General features: G+C 35.2%; 1 protein-coding gene across 1 annotated transcript; it reads left to right on the top strand.

Moving 5' to 3' along the window:
• The first annotated feature begins 153 nt into the window (after nucleotides 1-153).
• LOC143430590 (uncharacterized) lies at nucleotides 154-19108 on the top strand. The gene is given in 5 exon segments (XM_076906935.1): nucleotides 154-421; nucleotides 423-453; nucleotides 10064-10248; nucleotides 12286-12814; nucleotides 18701-19108. Coding segments are annotated over 5 exon segments (1224 nt in total). The 5' UTR covers nucleotides 154-269; the 3' UTR covers nucleotides 19028-19108.
• Nucleotides 19109-19739: the final 631 nt, after the last annotated feature.

Raw genomic sequence — 19739 nt, 5'->3', positions numbered from 1 at the left:
CTGTTATCGCCAATACCAATGGACGAGCATTCGATTCAAGAGTTCCACTGCCGCAGAATTACGTTTAATGAGCAGGACAAGTGAGATGTTAGTTCGACAGGAGGCCTCTAATCGATCCTGAAACTCGCAGGACAAGAGGGACGACTGTCCAGCAAGGTGGACATCGAGCATATTACAAGTGGGGCCAATTAAAACCGACACGTCCGCCGCTGGTCCGTCGAATCGTTCCGCGATCTCGTATTCGCACGGAACACAATTCCTGCTGGCCGATGGAAAGTTGGCCTGCGTGTTGCCCGTGCCATAGGAATTTAAACGGGGATATAGGTATAAGAACACGGAGACGGGGAGTCGTTCGCGGTAGTGTGAGGCATAAACGCGCCGACGGCACCACACCCAGCGTGCCCACCATTGCGACAAGGGACACGGGATACGGCCATGCGCGTCGCAGTGATCGTGAGTAACCAAATTTACCTGCTTTTTTTCTGCCGCCCTTTTTTCAAAACCCATTAAGATCCATCCACACGCGCGCGCGCGCGCGCGCAGTTCGCCATCCAGCATTCCGTCGAGTCAACCCCCAACGTCTTTTTTCTAAAGACCATCATGCACTTTGTACAGTTGCATCTTCTTCTGTGCTCTAAAAAAGGAAAACTATAAGAGTAACGGATATAAAGTCGAAATTGAACTTTTTTGTAAAGACCATCATCCACTTTGTACAGTTGTATTTTCTTCTGTGCTCTAAAAAAGGGAAAATGTAAGAGTAACAGTTACAAAGTTGAAGTCGAACTTTTTTTCGTTGTAGTCGAGTGGAGTTGTTCATTTTTCAATCTTTTTCACAAAGACCATCATCCACTTTGTACAGTTATACTGTTTTCTGTGCTCTAAAAAAGGGAAAATGTAAGAGTAACAGTTACAAAGTTGAAGTCGAACTTTTTTTCGTTGTAGTCGAGTGGAGTTGTCCATTTTTCAGTCTTTTTCGTAAAGACCATCGTCCACTTTGTACAGTTGTATTTTCTTCTGTGCTCTAAAAAAGGGAAAAATATGAGTAAAGAATACAAAGTTGAAGTCGAACTTTTATTCGTTGTAGTCGAGTGGAGTTGCTCATTTTTCAGTCTTTTTCGTAAAGACCATCGTCCACTTTGTACAGTTGTATTTTCTTCTATGCTCTAAAAAAGGGAAAAATATGAGTAAAGAATACAAAGTTGAAGTCGAACTTTTATTCGTTGTAGTCGAATTTTTATTCGTTGTAGTCGAGTGGAGTTGCTCATTTTTCAGTCTTTTTCGTAAAGACCATCATCCACTTTTTACAATTCTACTTTTTTCTGTGCTCTAAAAAAGGGAAAATGTAAGAGTAACAGTTACAAAGTTGAAGTCGAACTTTTTTTCGTTGTAGTCGAGTGGAGTTGTCCATTTTTCATGGACTGTAAAAGTAGCTCGTAGTCTTTCCCTACTTAGGAGAAGAAAGTAGCGTTTATCAATTTCTTGGTCACCACGTAAATCTAGTTCCCTCGATACCAGTTTTTTGTATAATAATATCTTAGTTGATCGATGGAGTGGACACCAAGACGAAATATGCGGTACGCGATTGCGTTCTGCGCTTAATGAATATGATGAAAATGTTGAGAAACTATTTGAAAATTGGTAGAGCCTGGAGGGGTGAGAAATGTGTAATAGTCAGAGCTACGATGTTCAATCGACCGTGATGGAATTGAGAGATACATACGTATTAAGCATAGGCGTCCTTTCACTAATAATAAACTAGAAGGCTTCAGTTTGAATACGGTTCCATGCTATGTCCTGTTTCGTTCCACCTGGAAGTGACGCGACGCGAGGCGCGAAATTCGAACTTGTTTAAAACCAACAAACTCGAGAGACGATCTACAGAATCAAAGAAAATTTGAAAGTTGACTAATAAATACGTGATTAAATGTATTTTAAAATCCTTGAAAGCATTTCTCAATGTGAACGCAAGAGTTCATCGCGATTTCATCGAATCAGGAAATTGAAATTACTTGCTGCACTACAAAAAAAAGAAAAGAAAAATTTGTATAGAATCGATGGAAATGCTTCGCGTGAAATATTTGGAAATATTTTCAGTTCGTTACGATACATTCAGCTGAAAATCATAGGAGAGAACTATAAAGGGGGAAGAAGTAGCGCGTAGCCAGAGAGTCAGAGTTGATAAACGGGTTTTTAGACAATGTGTAAGAAGTGTATCGACTTACATATAGAGTTTCCTTTATACTTGACATTCCTTTCGATCAGCCCTGCTAGGTTATACGCGTTCCTACGTTCGAACGGGAGAGCTTTCTGTTTCGACCGGTTGTACGTACTTTGTAATCGCCAACCGTTACGTAACAAGTCAACAATTTCTCGTTCAGGTTTGCAGTAATTCTCAATAAACGAAATAGAAAGAATTGTGGGTTCCAAGGCAAGTTCTATTATATAAAATAAATAAGGAAACTGCTCGCCACTGGTTCTCGTCCGTATTCACATTATCGCGTTACATTATATTCATTAAAAAACTGTTTTATTCCGCTACAAAGCGTTGGGTAGTTCTAATCACGTTGTCCAATTAGTCATAAACCATGCGTGTGTACAGCAGTAGATTGACATTATTTGAAAACCTTTATGCTGACTGTGATCAATGATTTGTCAATTATCTCTATATAACTATCATTGATTTTGCTATTAATTCGTGCGTAAATCACTTTGCATTGCAAATCATACATTATATCGTTTAATGTACAATAATGTGTAATAATAAGCGTGCACAGTTTTCAAATGTTCGTCAACGCACTTCCGCAACAGGCATTGTTCGCGTACGCTTATAAAACTCATTAACCAGCCGCAATAATAACGGTAATTAGCATACGAGAAGTGGATGCACGGTTTGAAATTGAAATTTCTAATCTCCCAATCGAATACGTTCACTTCGACGTCCACTTGAACTTCCTCTAAAAAAAGAAAAAAAACGGCTCACGTGCACCTTTCGAAAACGTGATGCCCATCGTAAAATCGGAAACAACAAGCGGAGAAAGAGAAGGCGAATCGTTTAGACGAGGAAAGTGAAAGTGGCCACGAGGGAGTGAATGAACGAGCCTCACCCGCGCCACCAAGTCGGGACGGAAGGGAAAGACAAGAATTGGAGAAGGAGAGAAATTGTAGCAAGATCTTGAACGCATTTCTTTTAACGATGTTCGGCCACGAAGGACGAAAATTAACAGGCTGCCCGCGCAAGCTGACAACCGGTGAAAGTGCCCAACAAGAAAGTCCAGTCGGATTTTTCGTCGTATTCCGCGAGATGGAAGTATTTTATAGCTGCTACAAGTAATATTTATCCACGTCACATCTTTTTTCTACCTCCTGATAATACACTTTTCAATGGTATCCAATATTTCATTTTCTAAAATGTGATTAAGTAAAAATAGATGTTAACATTAAGTGTTCCTTGAGATGGAAGTATTTTACAATGGCTACAAATAATATTTATCCACGTTACATCTTTTTTCTACCTCCTGATAATACACTTTTCAATGGTATCCAATATTTCATTTTCCAAAACGTGATTAAGTAAAAATAGATGTTAACATTAAGTGTTCCTTGAGATGGAAGTATTTTACAATGGCTACAAATAATATTTATCCAAGGAAGTATTTTATAGCTGCTACAAATAATATTTATCCAAGTTACATCTTTTTTTTCTATCTTCTGGTCATACACTTTTCAATGGTGTCCAATATTTCATTTTTTAAAATGCAATTAAGTAAAAATAGATGTTAACATTAAGTGTTCCTTGAGATGGAAGTATTTTACAATAGCTACAAATAATATTTATCCAAGGAAGTATTTCATAGCTGCTACAAATAATATTTATCCAAGTTACATCTTTTTTTCCATCTTCTGGTCATATACTTTTCAATGGTATCCCATACTTCATTTCTTAAAATGCAATTAAGTAAAAATAGATATTAATATTAAGTATTCCTTGAGATGGAAGTATTTTGCAGTAGCTACAAATAATATTTATCCAAGTTCCCTTTTTTTCTATATTTTCTGGTCATACACTTTTCAATGGTGTCCAATATTTCATTTTTTGGAATGCAATTAAATAAAACTAGATATTAACATTAAGTATTCCTTGAGATGGAAGTATTTTACAGTAGCTACAAATAATATTTATCCAAGTTACATATTTTTTTTTCTTTTCTGGTCATACACTTTTCAATGGTATCCCATACTTCATTTTTTAAAATGCAATTAAGTAAAAATAGATATTAACATTAAGTATTCCTTGAGATGGAAGTATTTTGCAGTAGCTACAAATAATATTTATCCAAGTTCTCTTTTTTTCTATCTTCTGATAATACACTTTTCAATGGTATCTCATATTTCATTGATTAAAATGCAATTAAATAAAAATAAATATTAACACGTATCAAACTATTGCAAGATTGTATTCCATGAGCTGGAAATATTTTGCAGTGGCTGCAAATAATATTTATTCAAGTTACATCTTTTTTTCTATCTTCTGGTCATACACTTTTCAATGTTATTACAAATTTCATATTTTTAAAATGCATTTAGGTAAAAATAAATATAAACTAAAGCTTCATTTTTATTTCAATGGCAAGTTTTTGGTACTCGCATGGAGGATATTATTAACTCTTGAGCGTGTAAGCTTGTTGTATTGTAATATATGATTTCCCAATGCATGCAGACATATAAATGCTTGAATAAACCTAGCAATTGTTTTGGAAATTTGCAGTGATAATAATATCTATTATTTAATTTATTATTTATCTTGCAATAATTTGTTAGAAAAATCTTTTCTTTACATAAGCAAATATTTAAATTATTCTTCTCTTCCTTTCTGTCGTTTTTGGGATATAATAATTGACAATTTTTTAATATTTTACTATCTTTTAAAACTTGTTTGAAATTTAAGTCTTTCTTGTCAACAAATTGGCAATCGTACAGTAACATAAATAATAAATAACAAGTTATTTTTATTACGTAGATACTTAAATGTAAAAGTTCTGAGTCGATTTCAAGTAAATAATAAAACAACTACAACTGTTTTCAGTTGTAATAGTTTTATTCTTATTTTTTGTGTTATTTAATTATCTATTATTGAAATAAAATTCTCACGCGTTATACGAAATTAAGAATATTCTCTAATCGATCAACTATTTAACTGACAATTTTGTATGATACAAAAATCCATACAGCTTTTGCGATCATCTAAAATGAGCAGTAGTATAAAACAAATTATAAGAAAATAGCTGTTAAATTCTCAATAAAAAAGGTGTCTCTCCTTACACAGAAAACAATAGTTCCAAAATACAAGATACATTTAAAAAATGATCTGTTTTCACGTAAAAACAGAGTAACAGAGTGTGACAAAGCGGTTCGATTACTCTAACTGCGCCTTATGACCGATTCGAATAATCGATGCTCCAAAAAAAGTCTGAAAAATATATTCATTATACACTCTTCGCGATTCTGAACGTCTGAAAGTGACAGAGAACTGATCGAGTACAAACGCAAGACTGTAGAAATACTTTTTCCGACCACCAGCGATGCGTGCAGCCAGTTGGAATGAGCTGCAATTCCGTAAGAAACAAATCGCGGCGACCGTTCGATTCGCCTGTTTCTCCTGTCTCTCTTTTTCTCTCCCCTCCTCCACGGCCCTTTCCTCCCTTCAGCAAGACTGATGCATTCCTGAGGACTGGAGGAACTGTTGTGGATATGGCGATACGACGAATACTGGTTCGACCTCGCCATCGCGATTTCATTCGACGTATCATTCCTTTCATCTGCCACGTGAACTTAGAACAGAATTTTATGTAATTTCGATACGCTTACAGAATTCCTCGTGGAGTCAGTTAATTACCAATGATCAATTATCTAGGAAAGTTGAAATACGTATCTCTTCGAGTGCACAGCAAAAACTTTGAGCTTGCCACTTTTAAATCATTTGCATAAATTTTAGTTAGCGAAACACGTTGATTTCGTCTTTTCTTCCTTTCGTAGTTTCGAAGTATAATTAAAGATACATTATATATCTTGTGCTGTTTAAAAAGCACAAAACGATTTCTGTTTTTTGTTAAGTAAAAAGTATTTTTATGCAATTAGCGGAGAAAGTTAATTTCCGATATTGATAAATATGCAAATAGAGGGGAATATCCGCGGTTTCAATGATTTTTAGATATATTTTTTATAAGAATTAAGATTTTCTGCGACTTTTTCCTTTTAAAAGATTAATTTTAGTTGATGAGAAATATGCAGAATTCTTTCAACAACTTCTGCGTCAATTTGTATAAAAGCACAGCGACTCGTATCTCTCAATCTGAATAGAAATTCGATAGCTTTGAATATATTTTTATTTTATAATTTCCATAGAAAACCTTGGCAACGCTCGATATTTAATAAATCTTCGTAGAACCGTGCACGACATTCTCAAGTTGCCTCGACGTTTGAATAACCAGCAACATCGTCGACTGCAACGATGCCTCCTTTGTAAAACCCGCAAGACATTGCACTTCAATACAATACCACCTCTAAAAAGTGAAATTAGTTCCATTCACTTGTTACTATTACAACCAGATTTAAAAGCTTCACCTTACCTCGAGCACTTTTACTTTTTATTAATCAGCTCGCTGCGAAGACCAATTCGAAACATCCTACAAATTTCCAACGAAAAAACCGAGCTCGAGAAAGAATCCTCTCCCTTGCACGCGGTATCCTATCCAACTGCAACATTCTAGCCTTACCCAGACGCAGTTTCGTTGGAAACCCGAGACAAGTCGTCGAACGCGCCGCTCTCACTTCCTACAACTATCAGAACACGTTAATCATTCGCCAAAGCAACGATTCGAGCGTAAAATTCGCGTGCATTACATCGATCCAGAAACAGATAGGCGACAGAAATTCTTCCTGATTCGTTTCAAATCCTCCTTAGTCTCTTTGCTGCTAACCACACAAGTAAATCCTCTTATCACCGCCACTCTGACCATTTCCTTGCCCACAGTTAGGTAATTGGCCACCAGTAAAGTCACCTGAAGAATAAGGAATTACGTTAACGCAGCTGGCATTTCATATACTTACGTAACGCGAATTACACGAACGGACAGGCATAATAGAGAATACCTCCCCGCGATACGATTGAAGGGGTGGCGATCGTGCAGACCGCGTCATTTATCGCCACGATCGTAAGTCGATATCGCTCTTGTTGCTCTGTTTGCGCGTTCTTTTCGTGCAACAGGTTTCCACGCGGTGTCCGCTGGTTTTCGAACCGGTCCGACATTCTAGTTTACGCGTTTCTGGCCGCGAGATTTCCACGCCTGCACGAGCGAGGCGCGCAGAATAATTGCCGCGCAAATTTCGTCGCGCGAGTACGAGGAAAAGAGAAAGCGTCTCGATTTCGAGAACTGGCGGCGCATTATGCTCGCGCACGGGTGGCGCACACGCAACTCGTCGCCTGACATTTAAGACGGCAAAGTCGCGGCGACAATGAAGGGGCAGAAGCACGCGGGGGGAACGAAAATATGTGGAAGGCCGCGCGTACGCATCAGAAGCCATTCCGTGTTTACCTGAGAACGCTTCCGTGAGTGGATCGAAGGTGGCCGAGATTAGTTCATAATGCGTCAGAAGGTGATTATCGTCCATGAACTCATTTCATTTCGCATTCTTCTGTTTAGTTATTTGCGTACTCTCATCGAGTGTATGTTCTTTAACAATAACTCCATTTTTCGTGGAAATATGTTTGTCAAAAGGATTATTGGCGACTCCAAATTTTGCGAAGAATGTTCTGTTACCCCAATGTTGCTTTCTGAGTTATTCAAGCAGCTGGATGATAAATGTAGAGTATTGGTACTTTAAATTCACCCTTTTGCGAATCAAATACTTCTGCTTAAGTATTTTACTATAATGTAAAATTTGTTTTATTACTCCAATGTTGCTTTCTGAGTTATCCAAACAGCTGGTTGACATAAATGTAGAGTATTGGTACTTTAAATTCACCCTTTTGCGAATCAAATACTTCTGCTTAAGTATTTTACTTAAATGTAAAATTTGTTTTATTACTCCAATGCTGCTTTCTGAGTTATTCAAGCAGCTGGATGATAAATGTAGAGTATTGGTACTTTAAATTCACCCTCTTGCGAATCAAATACTTCTGCTTAAACATTTTACTTAAAAGTAAAATTTGTTTTATTACCCCAATTTCTTTATTAATTCCTTTATTTCTTTTTTTATTACCCCGCTTTCTGAGTTACCCAAGCAGCTGGATGACATAAATGTACAGTATAGCTATTTTAAATTTACCCTTTTGCGAATCAAATACTTCTATTTAAGTATTTTATTTAAAAGTACACTGAATGTATGTTTACTTTTTGATATGACAACGTTATTGGATTGTTATGAGTAGTCCAGAAGAACTCTTTTTTTCCTTTTTATTCCATGAGGCTCAAAAAGTGCGTGATCTTGTTGGTCAGACAAGACACACTCTACTTTTTCTTTAACACAGTATTCACTGTTGTTAAACCCTATTGAAAGAGTATTTTTCAAATGTGCTAGCTGAGACTCCAAATCGCGAAAATTTTGTTGAATATAATTAATAACTTGGCTACTACTGTTACATCCACGAATTGCTATAAATTATTATATGAATATGTATGTTAAGTTACTGATAGCTGCTGCAAGAGAACTATTATAAACTGAGTTATCTAACTAATCAAATGAGTTATCTTTGTATTTTCGTATTTTCACTAATTTGTTAATCACTTTTAAACAAATATCTGCGTCCCTTTCAATTAAATTTGTTTAGTTCCTATTTTCTAATTTACACTTGCTGTTTTTTAAAATAGAATACTTAAGTAGAGGTACTTCATTTGCAAAAGGACGAATTTAAAGTGTCTATAATGTAACATACATACGCAAAAATATCCTTCATACAATTGTATTTGATAATTACATAGAACTAGTTTAATCTTACCCATTTCAGTAAATTTGAATATATCACAATAACCAACATTGCAAACAACTTTAGTATTCGAGGTACTTATCAAAAACTATTGCTACTAGTGTACTAAATTTTGTCTATACGTACATGTTTCTTTCACTAACACATTGCTATGTTTAAATTTTTAAGTACAACGCACGCGATGCAAAAACAAAAACTACCTCCTACAAATACGCCAGAGTTGGCACTGCGGGAGCGACAGTGCTTTCTCTTCTTCTATGTGCGCATGCACATAATAACCAAACCCTACGCCGCTGGAACTGTGAAGCGCACAGTTCCATGCAACGATTTTTCTATCTTTTTCACAAACTGAGAGATAAGTAGTGACATTAAGTTTAGGGATTATATATTGTACAAGTCTAAAGACAGAATTAAAGAAAAAAAAGACTCGTTATATTAAATATTATCGATAATATTAAGTAGAAATTGGGGATATTGCAGTTTACAGGCACAGTGTCTATATATAAGCCACCACTGATTTCTAATGAAAATTAAATAAGTGACTCTGCTGACGCATACACTGCCACGGATTTGGATATGAAAGATAGAAATAAATTTAACGTCTGATATTCTATTTAACTAAATACTTCTATTATAAGGCTTTAGAATTGTGAGAATACTCCACAGAAAATCTGGGGTCCACCCAACTAAAAAAAAATGATCATGCAAAATCTGTATGTGCTTTTCTTTCAGGCCCTTCAGTCTAAACTGATTGGAAATCCATAATTTTCTTCTTCTGTTTATATAGAGAATTCTATTTCTTAACACAAGAAATGTGTTCGTTTTTGTTTCTATGTTGACATGTTGAAATAATCCAACAGGTAAAATTCAACACAATAGCAGCAATAGTTTGGTACATGCGTAACATAATTTCTATAACTCCTTCGAGAACGTCCCTAGAAGCATACATGCGTGAAAATGAAGTAAATCTGACGTGACACTAAATAATTACTCTCTTCATATTTATTAAGTATAGAAGTACCAAATTTCTTACTCTTTTAAATTTCAAAAGTGTGTGGTAAAATAAAAGTTTCCTTGCAGTTATTGGTGTGCTTCACTGCGTTGGCTTCGGGCCAGTTTAACCAAGATGTGGAGGGTTTACCACCGCGGGGACTGCCAGCGACTCTACGGTCAGCTCGCTTCCAGAGACTGCCATCCGCTCGACCGGCACTTCCGACGCAGCCTGGACTTTCAAATCAACGAATTCGACGTCCAATTGCATTCAAGTACGTCAGATATCATGAGTTACATGCTCTCTGTCACTCAAAAATGCTATGTAACACTATAATGGCAATACTGTACATATTTAGACAACACTATAATGACAATACTATATTTAGATGACACTATAATGACAATACTATATTTAGATGACATTATAATGACAATACTATATTTAGATAACACTATAATGACAATACTATATTTAGATGACACTATAATGACAATACTATATTTAGATGACATAATAATGACAATACTATATTTAGACAACACTATAATGACAATACTATATTTAGATGACACTATAATGACAATACTATATTTAGATAACACTATAATGACAGTACTATATTTAGATAACACTATAAAGACAATACTATATTTGGACAACACTACAATGACAATACTGTACATATTTAGACAACACTATAATGACAATACTATATTTAGATAACACTATAATGACAATACTATATTTAGATAACACTATAATGACAGTACTATATTTAGATAACACTATAAAGACAATACTATATTTGGACAACACTATAATGACAATACTATATTTAGATAACACTATAATGACAATACTATATTTAGATAACACTATAAAGGCAATACTATATTTAGACAACACTATAATGACAATACTATATTTAGATAACACTATAATCTATCACTATATCACTATATCTATACTATACACTATATATTCAATCACTATATTTAGCTAACACTATAATGACAACACGATATTTTGAAAATACAGGTAGCCCTCCTACAACACGTCATCTCATAACACATTTTGGCTATAACACGATTCGTAAATTGCGAGGACCCTTCTACAACACGGCATTCTATAACACGATAAGAAAACTGCAAAAACCTTTGTACAACACTGCACTTCTACAGCCGCGGCGAGGCTTGCTGTCCTAAAGATTGTGCGGTTAATAATATAACGTTAAAAAAATTACAAGAAGACCTAAGCTCAGCTGAAAATCTCGAGTTTTTATGATCCTAATATTGCCCAACCGCTACCTAAGGAAGGCAAATTACTAACGAGTCACCCTGTATTAATTTTACACGAAAATGACTGCATATTGATTGCAAAAATCGACAAACGCATATTTGCGCCCTTAGTCCAGGCCGTTGACTTAGAGAAAACACATAAATGCGGCCTTAGACTACACATATGACTTTCGCCAAACGCATATATGCGTCCACAGAGTTCTAAGGGTTAATAACATAATTGGAAATTAACGTTATTTAAATGGAATTAATTTAAACAGATAAATGCGGCCTTAGGCTGCACATATAACATTCGTCAAACGCATATATGCGTCCACAGAGTTCTAAGGGTTAATAACATAATTGGAAATTAACGTTATTTAAATGGAATTAATTTAAACAGATAAATGCGGCCTTAGGCTGCACATATGACTTTCGCCAAACGCATATATGCGTCTACAGAGCTTTAAGAGTTAATAACATAATTGGAAATTAACGTTATTTAAATGGAATTAATTTAAACAGATAAATGCGGCCTTAGGCTGCACATATGACTTTCGCCAAACGCATATATGCGTCTACAGAGCTTTAAGAGTTAATAACATAATTGGAAATTAACGTTATTTAAATGGAATTAATTTAAACAGATAAATGCGGCCTTAGGCTGCACATATGACTTTCGCCAAACGCATATATGCGTCTACAGAGCTTTAAGAGTTAATAACATAATTGGAAATTAACGTTATTTAAATGGAATTAATTTAAACAGATAAATGCGGCCTTAGGCTGCACATATGACTTTCGCCAAACGCATATATGCGTCTACAGAGCTTTAAGAGTTAATAACATAATTGGAAATTAACGTTATTTAAATGGAATTAATTTAAACAGATAAATGCGGCCTTAGGCTGCACATATGACATTCGCCAAACGCATATATGCGTCTACAGAGCTTTAAGAGTTAATAACATAATTGGAAATTAACGTTATTTAAATGGAATTAATTTAAACTTTTATTATTAATCTTACAGTAGCAGATCAAAAGGACCAGAAGATTCCATAGGAACGGGTCCAAGCTCGTTCGCACCAGTCAAACCGCTGCGACCCAATTTGCCAAGTGGACCGACCTCGCTACCTGCGCAAGTGAAACCAGTGAGCGAGGAACCAGACGAGTCTGCTCGAGACCGCGACAACCAGGACGACGAAGCTGATTCGAGCAACGAGCCGGTAGACAGCCCGGAAGAAAGCGAGGAAAACGTGCCACGCGCTGTAACAAATCACGAGGCGATTGGCTCGATATCGAGGACTGCTGGCAATGTGGGTCCATCCGGTCAATCCGTGCATTATCGTTCGCTGTCGACGGCAGGTGGCCCAACAGGAAGGAGCGGAGGAATACAGGCGACCCCACCGCCAGCACCTGTTCAGTATCGACCAGCACCAAAACCGAACAAACCGAGGAAACAAGTGGAGGAACCGTTCAAGCAACAAGTGAAGCCACCAGCGAAACCACTGAAATCGTCGCAATCTTACGAAACTCGTGGAAAGAAGCCCGTTGCTCAGGTCAGTTCCAGTGCTGTCGCACGATATACGTATTTTGGGTAACTGTAAGGTGTTGTAAGTAACGTAAGGTCGTGTAAGGTGTTTAAGGTTTCAATGTTAATCCTAATCTATGTCTATATGCTTGTAAATTTTTACGTGTGAACCCAATCTTACCAAACTCGTGGAAAGAAGTCCTTTGCTCAGGTCAGTTCCAGTGCTGTCACACGATTTACGTGTTTGGGGTAACGCAAGGTGTTGTAAGTAACGTAAGGTCATATAAGGTGTTTAAGGTTTCAATGTTAATCCTAGTCCACGTCTACATGCTTGTAAATTTTCATGTGTGAACCCAATCTTACCAAACTCGTGGAAAGAAGCTCGTTGCTCAGGTCAGTTACAGTGCTGTCGCACGAGATACGTATTTTGGGTAACTGTAAGGTGTTGTAAGTAACGTAAGGTCATGTAAGGTGTTTAAGGTTTCAATGTTAATCCTAATCCATGTTTATATGTTTGTAAATTTTACGTGTGAACCCAATCTTACCAAACTCGTGGAAAGAAGCCCGTTGCTCAGGTCAGTTCCAGTGCTGTCGCATGATATACATGTTTTGGGTAACTGTAAGGTGTTTAAGGTTTCAATGTTAATCTTAATTCACGTCTATATGATTGCAAACTTTTACGTGTGAACTCAATCTTACCAAACTCGTGGAAAGAAGCCCGTTGCTCAGGTCAGTTACAGTGCTGTCGCATGATATACGTGTTTTGGGTAACTTTAAGGTGTTTAAGGCTTCAATGTTAATCCTAATCCACGTCTATATGCTTGTAAATTTTTACGTGTGAACCCAATCTTACCAAACTCGTGGAAAGAAGCCCGTTGCTCAGGTCAGTTACAGTGCTGTCGCATGATATACGTGTTTTGGGTAACTTTAAGGTGTTTAAGGCTTCAATGTTAATCCTAATCCACGTCTATATGCTTGTAAATTTTTACGTGTGAACCCAATCTTACCAAACTCGTGGAAAGAAGCCCGTTGCTCAGGTCAGTTACAGTGCTGTCGCACGATATACGTATTTTGAATAACTGTAACGTTTGGTGTTTAAGGTTTCATTGTTAATCCTAGTCCATGTTTATATGTTTGTAAATTTTCATGTGCGAACTGTTGCATTTGTGTTCAAGCATGATGAAACAAGCAGGAAAGAAAACAAATGTACACATAGAAATATAATTGAAAGAGAAGTAATAGAAACGTTTGTTTAAGATAATTTGACCAATAGTTTGCAAATACGTGTTTTAAACGAGTTGTGTACATTTTGTTTTTGTAAATTTTCTCGTGCAAACGGTTGCATTTTTATTTAAACATGCTGAAACTTGCACGTAAGACAACAAATGTACAAATAGTAATAGAATGGAAAGAGAAATAATAGAAACGTTTGTTTTAGATGATTTGTACAATAGTTTGCAAATACGCGTTTTAAACGAGTTGTGTACATTTTGTTTTCGTAAATTTTCACATGCAAACGGTTGCATTTTTATTTAAACATGCTGAAACTTGCACATAAGACAACAAATGTACAAATAGTAATAGAATGGAAAGAGAAATAATAGAAACGTTTGTTTTAGGTAATTTGAACAATAGTTTGCAAATACGCGTTTTAAACGAGTTGTGCACATTTTGTTTTGTACGTAGATTAAAGTTAAAGTTCATATGAATCAATCGTTTGATTGAAACAATCTAAAAAGTTAATAATTCACGAGATATTTCAACTTATTCAAGTGAACTTAAAAAAAAGTATCTATGCACGAAAAGTTTCTGTTATCGAAAATACGTGTCAGTTAATTGTATACAAGACTACGTATTTCAACGGAGTTTTTTTGTAGTAATTACATGCATAATATAGGAGTAGTGCTTCTTCACCGATTATTAACAAATTGACAATTTAGACGCCTTTTTCTCAAACGTATAACCGCTTCTTGGCCTTACTTTTCGAGATATTCGCGAAACACTATTGCTACTTCTACATTGAACTTGGTTTCTGCACACAAGTGCGTGGCAACATACGTGTGGGCATAGTGTGACTGCTTATCTGCTCTTTCTATAAATACAACACGGCGGCAGTCAAACAATCTCTATAACGGGTGAACCTTTCATCTTTTAAACGCACGAATACCATATTTCCTCTCGTTTACTTGACAACAATTCTCGTAAAAGCTATGCAACATCCACGCCTTATCACAGTTTTCATTTGCCTATTGTAACATATAGATTTATTACAATTCTTAATAACAGCTACGATGAAATTGCAGAACAATTACCTCCTCTCTGATTCAATTATATAATAGTGTTTAATATACTTTCTTAGTTTTTGCTTAATTGTAAAAAAAAGATTATTACCATTGCAGTTAATTTCGTCTGTGAAAATATAGATGGTAACATTGAGTGATGGTCGTTGTAGGGGTTTACGTTTGGTTTTCATCCGAATGTGGACCAACTTTTGCAAAACTATAACTAGTAATCACAACATAGAGTAAAATAATATATTAGTTCGACTTGTATCAAGTTAGATTCGGTTATATCCTAATTTTCCACCACCTTACGGCAGCCAGTTGCACTAACTGCTCGCAAATGCAAATGTACACGAGCCTTTCAGTCGAATTCAGTCGAATATATATATTATAAACAGAAGAAAAGCCAAAAAGCACGTTTCATCATCCACACACACTTTTTTGCGAATATCTCGAAAACTAAAGGGACTAACAGTTACTAAAATGTGGTTAAAAATCATCGAAATCAAAGAGAAGGTAATTGTTCTGCAATTTCACCTAATTCTTTTGTATGAAACATTTTTCCATCGTCAACTACTTTAAAAATATAGTTTCGTTCATTTACGTGGAACATCCTGCGTACGAACGTGTTGTACGAAAATATACTTGTATATTCCTTATTAGTGCTTTATTGCATCATTATAATCAGTGGCAGGTCGCGTGTAAGCACTGTGGAACTACAGCAGCCCCTATTTCCACTTGATACTATCGATAACACTTGATGAAATCTTTTTTTCTTTAATTCTTTCTTTATATTTGTACAATATATGATCCTTAAGCTTAAGGTAGAAAAATCTTTAGATGGAACTGTGCAGCACCCTTACTAATTTTATCTATGAGCCGCCATTGATTATAATCCTCGTTCCACGTATGAAAATTGTCTTCAGACGAAAAATTTGAGATCACTCGTAATATTTAAATTCTAAGAAAGTTTACAATGCATTGTAAACTAAAAATTTGTGGTAAAACAAGTTGTACTTCCAGTAACTACCTGTTACATCTGACTTTTCTCAAATTTAGCAGATAGCTTCATTTTACAGACATTATTTTGGTATTTGAGAAAATGAGTTGAAGTATCGCCGCTTTATTCATCGCTTAGAACAACTACTTCGTACCAGACATCAATTTTACATTCATTTTCGAGGTTTAGTTTCAAAGAAATGCGCACATGCTTGCACTGATAATTAAAATATCGTAAAGAAATCGCAAAGTAGTTTACAATAGGATCAATGACTAAGTAATACGTGTAGGCGTGCTTCTAAAAAATACTTTATCCGATTGTTACCACGAGAGTTCGTATAGTAATGCCCTCTTAGGCCATTCGTATTAGTTTCGAGGACACTTCCAACTCCAAGGCCCAACAGAGGGCCAATACAGTAAAGAAATGACTCTCTTCTATTGTCCAACATTCTTTCTTACAATAACAAGCAACAAACTTAATCATTTTACCAAATAAGTCTACATTTTTTCTTCTAAATTTTGTACACCACGAATATTCACTCATATGCTGTTAGATTCCAGGTTGAACAATGTCGAAGGAATCGAATAGAACACTTTTTAAACCCCAAAGAAAGGTTTTATTAACGAGATACGTGCTATGTAGTTTAACATGAAGTATTCGATTCTAAATTATGAATATTAAGGCTCTAATTTCAAAATTCTGGTGTTTAAGGAATTTTGTAAGAAGCTTGAGAAGGCATAGTTTCGTAAATTGGAAGGAGTAGCGCAAAGTCGAGGATGAGACACAGGTTCGAAGTGACATAAGGGATGAGTAATATTTAGAGTACATGACTGTTTGAGGTGAATCGATATTTAGAAAAAATAGTGATGATATGGCTCATAAAATAGGAAGTTGGCGCCCAACAATGCATTGTCAATACTTGTATCTACGTTTGGGCAAAATGCAATGTAACGCGTTTAAGCAAAATGCAATGTAACGCGTTTAATATCTTGAAAACTATTGCAAATTTCTGACCATTAGAACAAATACTACTATGATCCTTGAGAAATAGACTTTCGAATGAAGTAGCACACATCATTTAACTCTTTGTCTTTAATAATCTGCCATGACTTGAAAGTTAAGACCCAAAATTCAGCGAGAAATATTTTGCCGCTGTAATGCCACTTCCTGCATTATCGATGCAGCATAGAATAAGATTGCAGTACTGGTTAAAACAGAGCAGGATATGGTAAATACATAGTTTAAACAAAGTATCCCCAATATCGTTGTATTTACTATTAAATTGGATTTCTGATTAAACTTTTTCTCAGAGTCCTTATTTAAAATGATTATATTTTACCAAAATATTAAGAAAATTTTTTGCAAATATTTGTGGGTCTTCATTTTCGAGTCGCCAAGAATTTTTTCTGCGAACACAATTTTTATGCGAAATGAAATTATCTTGAAAATTTTAGTCAAATTGAGTGTGGCGAGTTTTCAGAAATTTTATCATCTATAAAAAACATACTGAATGACCTGCAAAGAATTAAGTTTCAATCAAAGTGTATGCTAAAAACTACAGAGAAAAAGAAAATGTTAGAAAAATTGAGAAGTTCGCAACGCATTAATATCATTGTTAAATAATCGCTGTAAACAATTCTAAACGAATCAATAATGTCGTTGAGTAAAAAACAGGAATTGTAGGATTGCACCAATTGACATAAGTATGTGCAAAGTGTATACTAAAAACTACAAAGAAAAAGAAAATGTCAGAAAAATTGAAAAGTTCGCAATACACTAATATCATTGTTAAATAGTCATTATAAACAATTCTAAACGAATCAATAATGTCGTTGAGTAAAAAACAGGAATTGTAGGATTGCACCAATTGATATAAGTATGTGCAAAGTGTATACTAAAAACTACAGAGAAAAAGGAAATATCAGAAAAATTGAAAAGTTCGCAACGCACTAATACCATTGTTAAATAGTCATTATAAACAATTCTAAACGAATCAATAATGTCGTTGAGTAAAAAACAGGAACTGTAGGATTGCACCAATTGATATAAGTATGTGCAAAGTGTATACTAAAAACTACAAAGAAAAAGAAAATGTCAGAAAAATTGAAAAGTTCGCAATACACTAATATCATTGTTAAATAGTCATTATAAACAATTCTAAACGAATCAATAATGTCGTTGAGTAAAAAACAGGAATTGTAGGATTGCACCAATTGATATAAGTATGTGCAAAGTGTATACTAAAAACTACAGAGAAAAAGGAAATATCAGAAAAATTGAAAAGTTCGCAACGCACTAATACTATTATTAATTAAATAGTCGCTGTAAACAATTCTAAACGAATTAACAATGTCGTATAACAATGTAAAAAACAGGAATTGTAGGATTGCACCAATTGATATATGTGCAAAGTGTATACTAAAAACTACAGAGAAAAAGAAAATGTCAGAAAAATTGAAAAGTTCGCAATACACTAATATCATTGTTAAATAGTCGCTGTAAACAATTCTAAACGAATCAATAATGTCGTTGAGTAAAAAACAGGAATTGTAGGATAGCATCAATTGATATAAGTACGTGCATGCATCGTTAATAGCTGTGTAAAGATATTTGTTTTTCTGTTCTGCAACAGATCATCAGACGGTATCGCAACGATAACGCAGACGGTTCGATCACCTGGGGCTTCGAGAACGATGACGGATCGTACAAAGAGGAAATAATCGGCGTCGATTGCATCACCAGAGGTAAATATGGCTATATAGATCCAGATGGCATTCGACGCGAATACACGTACGAAACTGGAATCAAATGCGACGAGGAGCAACGGGAAGAAGACGAGGAGAACGGGTTCGTCGATTACCAGGAGAACAAACTCGTACTCCCCGACGGTAAAACCATAGATCTGTCGAGTATGGGTAAAAAACAGACGCGAAGACCTCGTTTCCTCCAGAGGAATTAGCGACAGTTTTTGCGCTACCCCTTCATTTTTGTTTTCATTCTACCCAATCGGATTCCAATTACCGATGGAATATACAGAATGTACTCCTCATTTCTTAGTATTAATGTTATACCATGATTTTTGTAATTTGAAAAACAGAACAGCTGTATTTTAATTAAAATAGATATGTGTAATATATAAGGTAACACGGTAAACTACTAATCTTTAGATGTTTTAAGTTTGATCCCAGTTGACAATGTTATATACATGTTATTTTATGTAAAAAAAAAGTCGAAATTGAAAAGATAATCACGACTAACATCGGAGGAAATATTGTTTCATTCGTTTATTTCATTTAGCGTATTAATCTATTTTGTAAAGCAAGTATCGTGGTTATCGTTGTAATATTCTTTCTTTTTCTGTTATATCCAAAATTTGTAATTAGAATAATTTATTTAGCATCTATTTAGATATCGTGTACATATAAATATAGGTATACCTGTATCGAGCTCGTCGAATAAAAGTAACAAAATATATACGTACACTGTGTAATATCATGAAAAATATCGATAAACTGCGACAAATATATCACTTATCCTTAACTCCTTATCGTAATTCCTCGGAATATATCGTAAAACGTTCATAATAATCACATGATTCAAACGGTAACGACAAAAATATAACAATTTTCGTTTGTTCTGCGTATTCGATAATCACAAAAGTTTTCTGTCGC

The sequence above is a fragment of the Xylocopa sonorina genome, chromosome 15, assembly GCF_050948175.1.
Source record: "Xylocopa sonorina isolate GNS202 chromosome 15, iyXylSono1_principal, whole genome shotgun sequence".
NCBI classification, from domain to species: Eukaryota; Metazoa; Arthropoda; class Insecta; order Hymenoptera; family Apidae; genus Xylocopa; species Xylocopa sonorina.
This window is presented reverse-complemented; position numbering and strand designations above follow the sequence as displayed.